The following is a 15,503-nucleotide window of genomic DNA, read 5'->3' as shown; positions in this document are numbered from 1 at the left end:
CACTGAACCAACGGATTCTTAATCACATTTCGATGGTGAAAATTAATTTCATCTATTAATTTGAAAGAATAAAACTCTTAAGTCAAGGTACCATTGTAGTGCAAACAAGGTGTCATTCAAATGGTGTGTGTAAAGTAAACATAGGAACTGCTCTGGTAGGGATTTTTTTTCCTCAAGCACTGGGATACATAAGTGCTTGTGTGGAGGGAAGCGCGTACCTCGTGGACCAGGTTGTGTGTGTTGTGTTTCAGTGTTTAACCCTCCGAAGACTGGTGCGCTGCACCGACTTTGTGGCCCTTCTCACATCCGCCCCCACCTGGAGCAAGGAGGGAGGGAGGAGGGACGGAAACAACACTCCTGTTAAGTGCTCAAGCGTTGAAGTGGAACCAGCCAGCCGCAACGGTGTGCAGCAGTCCCACGATGCACTTGGTTCGACTAGTCAAGTTGTGGAAAGTTCCAAATGACTTCAGGATAACATCCAAGGATTTATGTCTAAATAGTGACGTTGAGGTATTGCAGATGGTGGTACTTTAACTTAATTTTTTTTACAGTAGAACCTCTGCAGTCAAGTACAGCATGTTCCGGGACGTCCGATTGTTGGTACTTCAATTTACTCCGATTTCAAAACAAATTATAGCCAATCCATATAATGTTGGCATATGAAAGTACGCAGACTAGGGGTGGGCGATATATATCGCGTTCGATATAATCGTGAAAGTTGCTTTAACGATGTGCAATTCTACATTATCGAGTATTCATACTGTCTCGAAAAGAAAACAACCAAACGGGTGCATATACGGCATCGGAGGAAGAGAGAAAGGAGGAAGTGCATAAAGTTCTCATCCGCTGAATCGGCGGGCATGATTCAGTCATGTGACTCAGTGGCAAGCAAAACAAACTCTTGCTCTCAAACTAGTGGACCGACTTCGAGCAACCTTTTCAGAAGTTTGGCAGTGAGTGAATGGTCGTAATGGACTTCAATGGAACGCGTGAATAGTTTTTTTTCTGGCCAACAGCAAAATGACAGAGGTGGCACAATGGTAAGCGACAAGTTTAAAAGTGAAACCAAGAGAATGACGATGCTGTTTTGATTGTATATTCACTGGAGGATTTATTCATTTTGAATAACATTTACAAAGAAAACTGTACACTGTCAAAGTCATCCCGACTGCTGGTGAGGCTAATGGAGGCGCTTGCTAGCATAGCCCTGTACGGCCGCACCGTAAGTAAATAGCTCACTATGCCATCACTGATCACCCACTGCTTTACTTATTTAAACACAATTACCAGCTGCGAAACTTGTCACCGAGAATACAAAAAGATTGGCTTCTGTTACTTTCCCACCCTATGTATTTTTGCACCAGTCATTGATGCACTATAAAAATCTCTGTTGATATGACAGTGTTTGCTTGACTCGTGCAAATCCACCCACCTTTCGATTAAGCACACTTCCGTGTTCGTCAACAGCATAGTCCTCTTTCTCTTCTCTCTGCATAAGGAGAATAATTCATATATGAATACATAACTTTCATTTTAGGTAGCAATAAACTGTTAACTAGAAATGTCAAATCAAGAAAGAAAATGGCAGACTTTTAACCACGTGTTGTGCCCCTCAACACATTTTTCTGATCTGAGTACATGGCTGGCTTCCCATCGCCTCAGTCAAAAAAAAAAAGCAGCTTTAAAAAAAAAAACATGGATAAGATGCTCGCCCTCCAAAAAAGCGGCGGGTCTTCGGCCTCTACCTGACCTTTGCCCCGTCTCCACTCCTGTTCCCACACACGTTTCCCTGTCTCTGGTGAGAAGAGAAGCCTATGCCCTTGCCCTGCAGGAGGCGCCCACGCAGCAAATGTGAGTAAGTTCTGTCACACACCGGAGTCAGCAGAGCCTCGTGGGCAGCGTGCAGGCCTGGCGCGCTGTTGTCCCGTCCCGATGATACTGAGCCCACCCAGCCCTGCAGGGAATCCTTGTCAGATAAGTAGGGTTGAAAAGCTCCGCCTCCGACCACCCTAACATAGGGAAGGAGTAAAAGAAAGTACGTAGTGGATAGAGAGATACTTGGACTAAGACTAAAAGCCACATTCACACTGCCTATCAAAGATTGATTGCTTTTTTCCAGGTCCTGTGTGAGAGGTACTCATAAGCATTAGGAGTGTTGTAGTTGAATCTCGGCTCAGGCCCTGCTGTGTGACGTTACATGTTCACCCTGTGCTTATGTGGGGGTTTTCTCGAGGTAATCCGTCTTGCTCCCACAGCCCTAAAACGAGCACACCGAGTGGCTGATCTAGATAGAACTAGACAATTGTCACCAAATTACAGTCGACGACTGAGCCTCGCACACCTACCTACGATCCAAAAATAGCTGCACCAGAAAAAAAATAAATTTAAAAGCTCTCGTAGTTTTTCCCTGACATGTTTGACTGACTGGTATTTGGGAATTGTTCATAATTCCCACCACCTTCTCTAAGGCCCCAGTTCCAATTTAACAAAAACAGTCCCAAAACATGATGCTCCCACCGGCGTGGTTCACTGTAGAAATGGTGTTCTTTTGCGTTTGCACCAAACATGCCTTTAGGGATTATGGGAAAAAAACCTCGACCTTGGTTTTCAAAATCTCCCTAAAACACAGGAAAATGTGTTACAGTATGTGTATTACACCAGACCTACAGTGAAGCATGGTGGCAGCATCAAGCTTTGGGGTTGTTTTTCTTGAGCTACAACTGGCTCCAGTTCTCCTGCGACCCTAATGAAGACAAACCGGATGGATCGTATCTCAGAATTCCGAAACGCCAGCACACAGAAAACAAAAATATATGTTTAATAGAACTACCAGAATCCTTGTAGTACCATAACATTAAGAGAAACGAATTACTGTTGCCCACATCAGCTGTGTTAATGCGTACTGAAACAAAGGAATTTTGCGCTCCGGTGGTTTCTGTGCGGCAAATAAATGTCGAATGTACTGGTACACCACTGATGCGACAATTTTCTGCAAAGGCAGTGTGAAAGGGGATGGAGTAAGACGTGACCTACCGGTTGTCTCCATTGTGCTCGCCCACTCGACTCAACGGCGACATCTCAGGGTGGCCATACATCTGCTGGCCTGCAACAACACAAACGCCTTCCACTGAACCAAGCCCCGCCCCGCCTCTTTTGGCTCCTCCCACCGCAGGAGCCTCCCCTCTCCTACCGTCCGACCTCTGACCTCCCAGCTGGCCATTCAAGTTAACCTTGGGAACGGCGCCACTGGCTCTGATCCGGTCCCTTTCCGCCAGAGCGTTGACCGGCTCCAGTGGCGTCTCCTCCTCCTCAACCTCCCCTTCCTCATCCTCCTCCTCTTCCTCATCCAGCTCCATGATGGAGCCGCTCGCCCCGCTCGCTCCACTGCTCGGGCGGCCCAAACTGCAGGGAAGGGAAAGCGTGGCGCCTTCAGAGTCGTCCGCTCGACTGCTGCCGTCCAAAGACGAGTCCTCCACCGTAACCAGCGAGGGGCTGACCCCCGCTGGCCACACCTGGACGTCCGACATCTCCATCAAGGTGTCTTCTTCGGTGGCGGCGATGGGGGCGCACTCTAGACTGGACACTTCCTGCCAGTAGGGTTCTGCACCAAGAGGAGAAGGCAAACTGTATTGCATAGAGGCCGGAGACAGCAGCTCCTCCTGAACCAGCCCATAACCTGGAGGGACAACAGGGGCGAGACAAGAGAAAGACTAACAACATGCAGGCACAGCCAGGCAGCATGGGAGGTGGCGGGGTGGAGAAGTGTTTCTCAAAAAGGATCTAAGGCCTTGTTTCCACCAATCAGTACAGTTCAGTTCAGATTGGTACAATACTTTTGGAGGTAGTTGTAGAGTTCCACTTTTTCGCATCATTTGTACTATATGTACAGTATATCAAACACAGTGATAGGATGGACCAAGACATACTGCTGTCTGTTGATTGGTTGATAGATAATCGAATGAACAGACCATAAACATTTCTGAAAACAACCAAATTCCAAGATGTACATCAAATACTGGATCTTCTTTAGGACACTGCGTCGCTCTACTATGATGTTGCGTCTACTTGACGCAACATCATATCACATAGACCAGGGTTTACCAATCCAAACCGCGTCATACTAAGCTAAACCATACCACTTGGTGGAAATGTGTGTGTGACTCAGCCCTGTCCCAATAAAACTCCCAAAAAAAAAAAAAAAAAAAAAGAGTCAGCCCTAATATGAATTTAAATAGCCTGATTAAAAAGACACAACGGTAATCTGACTCCAGTCAATTTTAAACTTCACTTCCTGAAGAGTTTTCAGGCAATTTTATTCAGATTTATGCACAAAATGTGTGATGTAAAGAAGGGTAAGCAGGTATTATTGTCATTGGGACACAGTGAGTGAGTTTGAGGGAGGGGTGGAGGGGTTTGGTGAGTCATCAGTCTCCGTGACAACACGAGGCTATGACTGTAAACAAAAATGAAACATAACAGACCATACTGTGAAGAAAAGAAAGCGTCACGTATATTAAATTTTTTTTAAATTTTATTATTTTTTTTAAATGGGGGGCGGGTTGGCACGATATTTGTTCATTCATTGAACATTTGTTGGAATCCTCTGCTGTATAACTGTCTCTGAAACACATTAACTTCCAGAAGGTAATTTTTGGGAAGTTGATCAAAATCTCAGAAATTATTGATTGAGTTTCAGGAAAAAAATGTACTTCTGTTTCTTACGATTTATAAATGTGGCATTGGCATACATATTTATCGAGTTTTGACAAGATTTTGGATGTGTTTTCAAAACACTTCGGCAGCTTTACCAGAACATTGTTAGTATCGTTCCAACCCTTGTAACACGTCCCATATGGGAGACAATGCAAAGTTACTGCAAGTTGCAGGTGCCCCTGCATTCTCAAGAATTTGCCATGCAGACTAAGTCTCACTCTCCCCAAACATGCCATCACACACACTTGATGGACCAAGCACACATTTACAGAGCATTTTATAAAGTGTAGCTGATACAATTGTTCATTAAACCACACACACACTGTATCGTAATGCATATCAATGCAAAATAGGTCTACACTCAACAGACATGGTCAAAAAGAGATGCTGCAGCCTGAAGGTTAAGCCTGTTAACTGACTTTGAGCTTAAACCTTCTTAATGGAAAATGTGTTGTTCAGGATTGACCAAGGAGCAACTGTAGATCAAGCGGACAAAAAGGCAAAAGTCTTTTTGGAATGACAGACGAAATTTGACTTTAGAAGATTGGATGGCTGTTGAATAGTGATTCATGCAAAGATTTTGCGACGGCAGTGTCAGAATTCTGGGTCAATGACATCAAGCCTTGCATGAAATATTCAGGCTATTAAGTGGTGGATATATTTCCTTGGTATGATTGTCACAAACTACTACCCCCTGCAATGTCACCAGGTGTCACTGCAATAGAGAACTTTTGGGATGTGGTAGAGCAGAATATTGATGTTACTGGGTGATAAAAATGACAGTAAGTGCCACATTTGTCACACACACACACACACACTTTATATACTATATTGTATGGCTTGGCGGAGGCCAGCTGGATCTCCTTGGTATCTGGAAACATTTTTGTTGCGAATAATCACTAGATAAAACATGGCACATTTGACTGGCTAGTACATCTGCGACATTGCAGCGACGTTTGCCTTTGATTTAAATTACAAATCACAGCTGAACTAGTTTCCGACAGTCGGCCACTCATGAAAACTACTTGCAGAACCCCACACGCTGTGCAAAGTTTCCATTGCTTTCAAGTGCATTGCTCGGAGTGCATGGTATCAGCTTGTGTCTTGTGTGATGTATAAAATGTTTCTCGGGTAGCGACAATTGTTTTCGACACCAATCTTACACATAACGTCCATCCCAGCGTACCTTACACACAAACGCTGTCTCTCTGTTGTTATACCTCAGCTGAAAGTTATCATGTCCAAAGACACCACATCTCAGACAAACAAGGAGTTGCTAAAATTCAGAGGCAGTCTTACAACCGGAGCTGTACTACAATTAAGCGGACTTGCACCGCTCAGAAGAGGGCCGCAGCAGCTTTCCTTTGTGTGTCGTGGATGTCGGCGATGGAAAAAAAACCCTTCAGACTCAAGACTCAGAAACTGTGAAAAACTGCACGATGACTGTCATGGACGAAGTTTTAATTGACAAAGTTAAATCGAGTGCGCTATTAAACAGGTACCCCTGTCTGACTGTTTCACAGGGTTTACATTCTCGCCAGGCATGTCTTTGAGACGCAACTCAGAGAAGCCGAGATGTCTGCTGTCTAATGTCCTGACCTTATGTGGCACAACAACATAAGGTGGCTCTATAAAGGCAAAGCACTGGAGCGTTTCTGTGATCTCAGCGAGAGGATAACATCTTTCCTCCACAGCAGTAAGTTAAATGGAGTGGAGACGCACTTAAGTTTAGAATTGAATGTAAAATCCTTCTCCTTACATACAAAGCACTACATGGCCAGGCACAATCATAGCTTGAAGAGCTTGTGGTGACTTATCAACAGAGTAGTACGCGATGCTCCCTTGAGCTTACATCTACTTGTGGTTCAAAGTTTTTAAAGGTAGAATCAAACTTGGAGAACAGATATTTGCCTTCCAAGCCAAACTGGACATTTTTGCAACTGACTTAAACACTAGCCGAATGCTGCATTTTCCCACACTCCGCAAATGCAACTCATCCCCCGCGTAAAAATTACTGTTGTTATTACACAGTTGAAAGAGAAGTTTACCAAAAGCCAAGGTATGGTAGGCTTGTTCTGCCAGTAGCTGTGATGGGCTTTGCCAAAAATCCCTTTACTACTGCAAAGGAAGTGGTCCTATCTACTGATGAGGGGAAGTTCACACTCGAGCTTGTGGATGTGCTGTCATGGCTCACAAGCTTCACAGCAATGGACCAGCAAGGTTCTGGTCTAATGACAATGTGTAGCAGTTCCCTAACGTTAAAAAAGTTGCAGTCCACTTACTCAGTACCGGTATGTTTGAAACAACATACACATGTGCCTTAAGCTTTTCAAACCAAATTTAAAAAACAGCTCTCATTGCTCCATGACGGACATCACTCTTTGTGCCTTCGGATTGCAACATCTGTGGTCTTGTTCAAAACAAGAAGTGTCATTTTTAGAAAAGCAACAAGGGGACTGTTACACACACATCTACAAAAGCTGAGATGTAATGGCTAATGTGAAGTGCATCAAAGCAGTGTGCTGTAGCAGGCACTAAATGTGCTTTTCTGTATTTATGTGTATGACTAATTTCTGTTCATATATAAATTCAACATTTAAGAAAGACATTTTGTTTTCACAGTTATTTCACTTTTTAAATTCTCGGGTGGAGATAATTCAGATGACAGTCTTTGTCATGAATATAACTGATCTAAAAAGGCCAAATTCACTGTGTCGCACTGAGTAGTTACAAGATGTATGGATGAAAACTTAACCAACTATTTTGAGTTCAGTTGTATATACATATGCATGTGTGTGTTTCTGGGATGTTGCAGGGCCAGGAGGATGACAAATGGCTTCAGAATGAGGGGTAACTAATGGAATGATTCAGAATTGGAATGAGCGTTAGAATGATGAATATGTGCAACGCCTTACCCTTCAACTCCTAGTATTTAGTCACAAGCACATACAGGTGTCAAAGGCACAGGATCACAAAATATGGTGTACCAGAAATTAACTACGGCACAAAGATTATCATCACAGAACAACAGCAAAAAATGAATACAAATTGCACAGCACATCATTCATTAACCACGGTCACACAAACAACTCATACAGGAATACAGATGGGGACAAACACTTGTAGCTCACAGGTGAGGCTTGAATATAGAAAAGTAGTCATAGACGTTCAAACGACGATAAAATTATCACTCACACTACTAGCAGATAAAGCTCCTACAATGGTGACTGTTTTCGATCAAACCTGGGCAAAATATTTTGTCACAAAATGGAAAATCTAAAAGAAACTCTTTCATATATACAGCATGTTCACTGTCCAACATAGTTGTGTAATCGGGGAACCTCAATTTTTAAACATTAACGCTTGACACATTTGGAGTTTGACCAGAATTTTCCGGATTTCCTGAAATGCCTTGAAATTCTGTTCATGGAATTGTTTGTGTGACCTTAGCATCTCACATGAGCCGCTCCCACATTTTGCTGGACCTCATTTTTTCAACTGACTTTTTCTTTGTCTTTTTATAATATTTCTGACTGTAGGAAGGTGGTAAAAGAATACAAAATATATATGTTTTCGTTCCATTACTGTTGGCTTGGTAGGACTCTCAGCTAATATCGAGCAGCTTTTTGTGAACGAAGGACTTTGAGTTTGCATTTGAACCCATCTGTTTGACAAGAAGGAACACTGGTGAAGATGTAGACTTCTACGTAGCTAGCTGCTATATGTTTGTCACTTGTGTGTCAAAAGGTAGAGAGTTTGAAGAGTGTGTTGTTTTCACGTTGTTTATTAGTGGTTAATTTTATGCCTGTATAACAGTTAATGTTAAAAAATGAGCCGTGTGCAGCGCATCATTGACTCATTTATTACCCCTCCCCATTCGTCATACTTGATACTCACTGCACAACGATACATTATTAAAGGCATTATGATGGTGAAAGTTGACCGGAACACATTATTCCAATTACAATTAATCTCAATGGGAGATCTGAACAAATTGGCAGTCGACTAGCTCAGTCTTTCCCAATAAACATGATGATGTTCTTGTCTCAATTTACTCACAAATGCACTTACTCAGTGTGAAACCTCGGTCTGTTTAATTGAACACAAAGCTGATGTACTCGCAGGAAGCCATGACTGCATCTGTTCTATGAATGGCAACACGTGCCTAGTCAGGTTTATTGTACCTTCACCCATCTAATGGACGAGCATTAAACTTTTTTTTTTTTTTTTTTTCACCAGTCACTATGCATCATAGACAAACAAAGATATACCTGTATTTGTAATTATTAAATAATACTTTTTAAATTAAGTGAAATTTGATAATTTAAAAGCACTGGATTGGATTGTGTTGCACTTTTTGTCAAAAGTAATTTTTTCAGTTGGGTGGCAACAGTAGTTGCACCCCCTCCCTCTGAGAGTGTACAGCGTTTTGACACTATCTAATTAATATTCTAAAAACAACAACAACAAAATACTCTGAACAATTCGTGTCCCTAAATCTATGGTTAAGACTTTTGCCCATGAATGAAAGAAATGGTGTCACAGTCACCTTGCATGAACATTATGTGCTGCACAGCAGTTCACGTGTTACAGCGTGGCCTCAAAAACACCATTTATTTCACAGAAAAAGAAAAGGCACATTTGTCTGTTAATGAAGCATTGATGTTCTAAATACATTGACTGAATAGTCCCAAACATTGCACACAGTGAAGAAGACATTGTAGAGTGAAAGCATGCCATGCAAATAAAGATTTGAAACTGTTTGCACACACACCTGTCTCTCACACCCAACTGACTATCTTTTCTAAAAATACCACCATTCAAACACACCAATCCTTGCGATACATTATCATGCAGCATGTCCATGCACAAACTGTCGAAGACACACAGAGCTGGACTGAGAGAGGCGGAGGAGAGGGTCACCCGCTCCACAGAATGAGGGAGGAGCGTGGGGAAATTTAATGACAAGAGTGGAGGAGGAGGCCCAGAGGTTCAACATAAGGCCACATGGGGTCAGAGGTCGGACAGGAAGAGCTGTGAGGAAGAAGAGCAGGTGAGGGAAGAGGAAGAGGCAGCAGATATGACATGTGGTAGATTTAGAGATAAACAGAGAGCGAGAGAGAGAGAGAGAGAGAGAGAGAGAGACTGAGCAAAAGACAAACGCTGAGCTGTCTTGTTCTCAGGCAGAGAGAGAAGGAAGGAGGAACAGAAACAAGGTATGACGGCCCAGAGCACACTGTCTTCTGTGTACTAGTGCCCCTTTTGACTAGTGGATTCATCCCAGACACACACACACACACACACACACACACACACACACACACACACACACACACACACACACACACACACACACAGAGACAAACTAAAGAAGAGGAAAAAAAAACACAATCATTCTCAAACATTCCTCATTAAATAAATCAGATCTGAAAAATGTAAACTAGCTTACATAACATGTGTCAATCAAAACAGGAGATGTTACCTTTGTTTCTCATGTATGGGGTGTGATAAGAATGACTTGTGCTCCGGTGAGGCGGAAGGGTATACGTGCATGCTGCTACAGAGAATGACACCATTCCTCAGACCCTCGGTCGGCATCATTAGCAGACCACCATGCAGCCCCGGCTTCCACCCTTCCACTTACCCCTCCTGAAAAACGGGGGTCTAATAACTCGTGGCTTGTGCACGAGGCGCGATGGCCTTGTGTCCGTGACCTCTTGTGAAGCAACAGAGATAAGGTAAAAAAATTAAAAAGGCTGTTACCCAGACTCACGGGAAGGGTTGCAGCCGTACAAAAGGACAACCAAAAAAGAAAAAGAAAAAATAGCCTCAAGGCTTTAGAAGAATTTTGTTATATATATAAATATTATTATTATTTTTTTAAAGCTGTGGTCTACTTGAAAATGACTAAGTGGCTAGTTTTGTGATTTTTTTTCTTTATCTCTGCCAAGCTCAAGCAAATAAGGTTTTCATTAGTGTGGGTTCATTTATTTATTTTCTGTTTCTATGCAGGATTACTCAAAAGTACTAAATGGATATAAACAAATATTTTTCGTACATTAGTTAACATTTTGGCCTTGGTGGAGGTCTGTGGTCCTGGAAATGAGTTGAGTCAACGGTGGGAAATGTACAGCCCTCATGTGTCCCACTGCGTTCTTTAATCCGGCCTGCCAATCATTTACATAATCTAAATGGTAAATGGACTGCACTATCTGTTGCATTAATATATAATTTTTTCTTAAAATTGGTTGATTATCTCATTAAATAATTGGTTAATGGATTTCTTGTAATTAAAATAAGGATATTCGTAAAATAAACAAATGTACGCATACACTATATTCATTGCATTAAATAATTGGTTAATTAATCACAACTTAATTATAAATAATAAAATTAAACCAAAACTAAAATAAACTATTTTACATATTTCACTCTCTCTTCAATGAATGCTCTAGCCCATTTGTCCCTTTTAAATCAAATGAGGCTTTTGGGCACAAAGTTTTGCCCACCTCTGGTTTGAGTAGTACAAAAATAAATAAATCGAGCCAACTTAAAATAAACAATACTGCTCATTTATATGTAGGCGTTGCAAGAATGCTGAAGTTTTGACACAATCTTATATTAGGATTAAAACAAATGATGTACATAATGTATGACATATAAGTCAATTTGTCTCTGTTAATAAACCATTTTTCATTTGACCTTTGTGTGTGTGTGTGTGTGTGTGTGTGTCGTACCATTGAAGACACTGGGGGACAGCAAGGTGGAGTCACGATCGCCCAGTCGGCAGGCCCCATCCTCTGAAGAGCCGGGTGCCATTTGTGCGGCCTGACCCTCCAGGGAGCTAACGATGTCTGCACGGTCGATGTTCTTCAAAGCAATGTACAGGCTTTCCACTGAGGGGAGCGTCAAAGGCGGGTTATATAAATCGGGATTTGTATGTGTCATGAAGCAGTGGATGTGTACACGGAAATCTGTACAGATGGTCCTCCATGTTCTGTTCATACAGTGGTGATGTAACCCACATTTAAACAAGTCAGAACTCCAAGTATATCACTAACCTAGATGTATGTAGTAGTAAAGTCGTAACGCCAGTAAACATTTGTATGAAAAATACATCCATGCCATAAGGTGTGACCACTTATCCTTACGCTGTTGTGCAAAAGAAATTTCATTGTGTACCATCGGTAAGCTCGAAACATCGAATGTCAAGACTGTAGTAAAACCGAGGACCCTCTGCATTAGAATAAGCGGACATACTTTTTGCCCTTTTGCCCTCTCTGCCAGCCCACAGGTTGAGCAAGGCGCAGCTCTGATCCAGCAGAGAGTTGGGATTCTCCACGCGGATCCTATTGATGTCATCAACACCAAACTGAAGCTCTCGTGCCAACTCTGAGCAGAGGACACTTGAGCCAATTAAAAGCACAAAATCAGCAAGCAGAGCCTCAAGACTTTCTTTTTAGGTGACTGACCTGCCCAGCTTAAGCCCAGTTGCTCTGATATTATGTTGATCTTGACCTCGGTGCGCTCCATTGCATTCACTGGGGCTGAAGACATGAAGATCTAATTAGTTTGATACCTCATAACAACCATGAGGCACATACACTGGCCAGCTACAACTTCAGAACCACTCCCACAATATAATATCCAATACAAGAGCTGCATGAAATATTCTACCTGTACAAAGATTAAAGAAACAGAAATATTAGTGTAATGTGACAATATCTACTGTATATATGTATATGTGTGTATGATTTAGGGTGAGAGATGGAGTACACCCTGGACTGATTGCCAGTCAATCCCAGGGAATAAATAGAGTATTCAAACAACCATTCATAGCACACTCACATTCGCAACTATGGACAATTTAAGGTCTTCAATGACCCCAACGTACATTTTTCTAAAAGCACTCACAAACCTCAGAACTGTGAGACAGACCTGCTAACACTTGGACGTCAACTGGAAACTGTAACCACAACAATGACCAAAATTGATAAAATAATACCTTTTTGATAGTGGCAATCAAAAATTAAGTCTACAGGGACCGATCCTGGCTGAAATTCTGACAGTAATTGACGCCACCCCTAAAAAATTGACGTAAATGACGCCACCCCTAAAATGTTTGACACAAGATGGTGGCACAGCACTACTTTTCGATTAGTGGTAATATAAATTTTACATGAATCGCTTCTAATCATGGTATCTTCCATCATCTTAACTTTTTTTTTATTTCATTTCATTTTTCATTACCTTTAATGGGCAACTGTGGCTCAGTTGGTAGAGTGGCTTGTCCAGTGAGCGAAAGGTTAACGCTTCGCCTCCCGGCTCTAACTGCCCGCTGTCAAAGTGCACTTAGGCAAGACAATGAACCCTAAATTCCTCCCCGTGGGCCTGGCAGTAGCAGAGTATGAATGGGTAGATGTAAGCCTCTGTAAAGCCCTTTGGGCACTGTGGTGGTGGTGTAGATAATCACTATATAATTATACTCCATTTATTTCTGTAATTGCTTCTACTGGAATTTTCCACATAATTTTCATTTGTACACGATCCTTGTTTGTGTTGTCCTTCTCTCTCTCTTTTTTTTTTTTAAAATATCACACCAAGGAGTAGCATTTTGTTGTGCATTACAATGACAGAAAGGCTATTCTATTCTATTTTATTCTGGACATGGCTATAGGCTGACTAAATGAACCGCCCTCCCTCACTTTCACATAGTTTTTTGGCACCAAGATGGCAGCAAAGCAATATTTTTATATTAGACACATTTAGGCCTCTGCATAAAAACTGGTAACATAGGTATGAGAGCATAACGGAGGATACGTTCCCCCAAGAAATCTGCAACCGTGAATCGTGAATACGCAGGAGAACAATGTATTACCTTTGTTAAGGCAGAATATGATACAGCTTTTGCATTGCATATCATTATACTGTGCATGTGGTCATAATGTTGGGGCTAGCTGATGTACAACCCCAATTCCAATGAAGTTGGGATGTTGTGTTAAACATAAATAAAAACAGAGTACAATGATTTGCAAATCATGTTCGACCTATATTTAATTGAATACACTATAAAGACAAGATATTTAATGTTGAAACTGATAAACTTTATTCTTTTGAGCAAATGATCATTAACTTTGAATTTTATGGCTGCAACATGTTCCAAAAAAGCTGGGACAGGTGGCAAAAAAGACTGAGAAAGTTGAGGAATGCTCATCAAACACCTGTTTGGAACATCCCACAGGTGAACAGGCTAATTGGGAACAGGTGGGTGCCATGATTGGGTATAAAAGGAGCTTCCCTGAATTGCTCAGTCATTCACAAGCAAGTAGTTCGCATCTTTGTGAACAAGTGCGTGAGAAAATAGTCGAACAGTTTAAGAACAATGTTCCTCAACGTACAATTGCAAGGAATTTAGGGATTTCATCATCTACGGTCCATAATATCATCAAAAGGTTCAGAGAATCTGGAGAAATCACTGCATGTAAGCGGCAAGGCCGAAAACCAAGATTGAATGACTGTGACCTTCGATCCCTCAGGCGGCACTGAGGGATAACATTGATGTCGGTCAAAAACCGACATCAATGTGTAAAGGATATCACCACATGTGCTCAGGAACACTTCAGAAAACCAATGTCAGTAAATATAGTTGGGTGCTACATCCGTAAGTCCAACTTGAAACTCTACTATAGAAAACAAAAGCCATTTATCAACAACACCCAGAAACGCCACCGGCTTCTCTGGTCCCGAGCTCATCTAAGAAGGACTGATGCAAAGTGGAAAAGTGTTCTGTGGTCCGACGAGTCCACATTTCAAATTGTTTTTGGAAATTGAGGAAAAGAGGAAAGAGGAAAAGAACCATCCAGACTGTTATGGATGCAAAGTTCAAAAGCCAGCATCTGTGATGGTATGCGGCTGTGTTAATGCCAATGGCATGGGTAACTTACACATCTGTGAAGGCACCATTAATGCTGAAAGGTACATACAGGTTTTGGAGAAACATATGCTGCCATCCAAGCAACGTCTTTTTCATGGACGCCCCTTCGCATTTCAGCAAGACAATGCTAAACCGCATTCTGCACGTGTTACAACAGCGTGGCTTCGTAGTAAAAGAGTGCAGGTACTAGACTGGCCTGCCTGCAGTCCAGACCTGTCTCCTATTGAAAATGTGTGGCACATTATGAAGCGTAAAATACGAAAACGGAGACCCTGGACAGTTGAACAGCTGAAGCCGTACATCAAGCAAGAAAGGAAAAGAATTCAAGCTACAAAGCTTCAACAATTAGTGTCCTCAGTTCCCAAACGTTTATTGAATGTTGTTAAAAGAAAAGGTGATGTAACACAGTGGTAAACATGACCCTGTCCCAGCTTTTTTGGAACATGTTGCAGCCATAAAAGTCTAAGTTAATGATTATTTGCTAAAAACAATAACGTTTATCAGTTTGAACATTAAATATCTTGTCTTTGTAGTGTATTCAATTAAATATAGGTCAAACATGATTTGCAAATCATTGTATTCTATTTTTATTTATGTTTAACACAACATCCCAACTCCATTGGAATTGGGGTTGTACATACAACTGGGTCCTAAGTGAGCTAGGAGAAGTTTCCATGAAATAATTCTAATAATTCTAGTAATACTTACCTGAACGCAACCATTGCTCTGTTGGGAGGAAATGAAATGAAATCAAATAGGCCGAAGAGGATAGAATATGGCAGCGCATTCAGGTGCCAGTCCCAATAATCATAATAGCATTCAGTAACCCGAAGTGCAATGTAGCTGCGCTGTGTCT

General features: G+C 41.8%; 1 protein-coding gene across 7 annotated transcripts in view; it reads right to left on the bottom strand.

The window, feature by feature from the left end:
- ank1b (ankyrin 1, erythrocytic b) overlaps positions 1-15,503 on the bottom strand; it is a 69,368-nt gene that overhangs the window by 2,240 nt on the left and 51,625 nt on the right. For 2 of the 7 annotated variants that reach the window (XM_061800146.1, XM_061800150.1), the window contains 7 exons: positions 12,186-12,260; positions 11,974-12,105; positions 11,451-11,609; positions 3,034-3,676; positions 1,874-2,009; positions 1,433-1,489; positions 219-316 (listed from right to left, as the gene is read on the bottom strand). In XM_061800146.1, the coding sequence (XP_061656130.1) occupies positions 248-316; positions 1,433-1,489; positions 1,874-2,009; positions 3,034-3,676; positions 11,451-11,609; positions 11,974-12,105; positions 12,186-12,260 (1,271 nt within the window). In that variant the 3' untranslated portion in view covers positions 219-247. Of the gene's footprint in view, positions 1-218; positions 317-1,432; positions 1,490-1,873; positions 2,010-3,033; positions 3,677-10,357; positions 10,430-11,450; positions 11,610-11,973; positions 12,106-12,185; positions 12,261-15,503 lie in introns of all 7 variants that reach the window. The other 5 variants (XM_061800153.1, XM_061800147.1, XM_061800151.1 and 2 more) reach the window with 5 other exon arrangements.

The sequence above is a fragment of the Phyllopteryx taeniolatus genome, chromosome 15 (assembly GCF_024500385.1).
Source record: "Phyllopteryx taeniolatus isolate TA_2022b chromosome 15, UOR_Ptae_1.2, whole genome shotgun sequence".
Lineage (NCBI taxonomy): Eukaryota > Metazoa > Chordata > Actinopteri > Syngnathiformes > Syngnathidae > Phyllopteryx > Phyllopteryx taeniolatus.
Note: the sequence above shows the minus strand (reverse complement) of the source record. Positions and strands in the feature narration are given on the sequence as shown.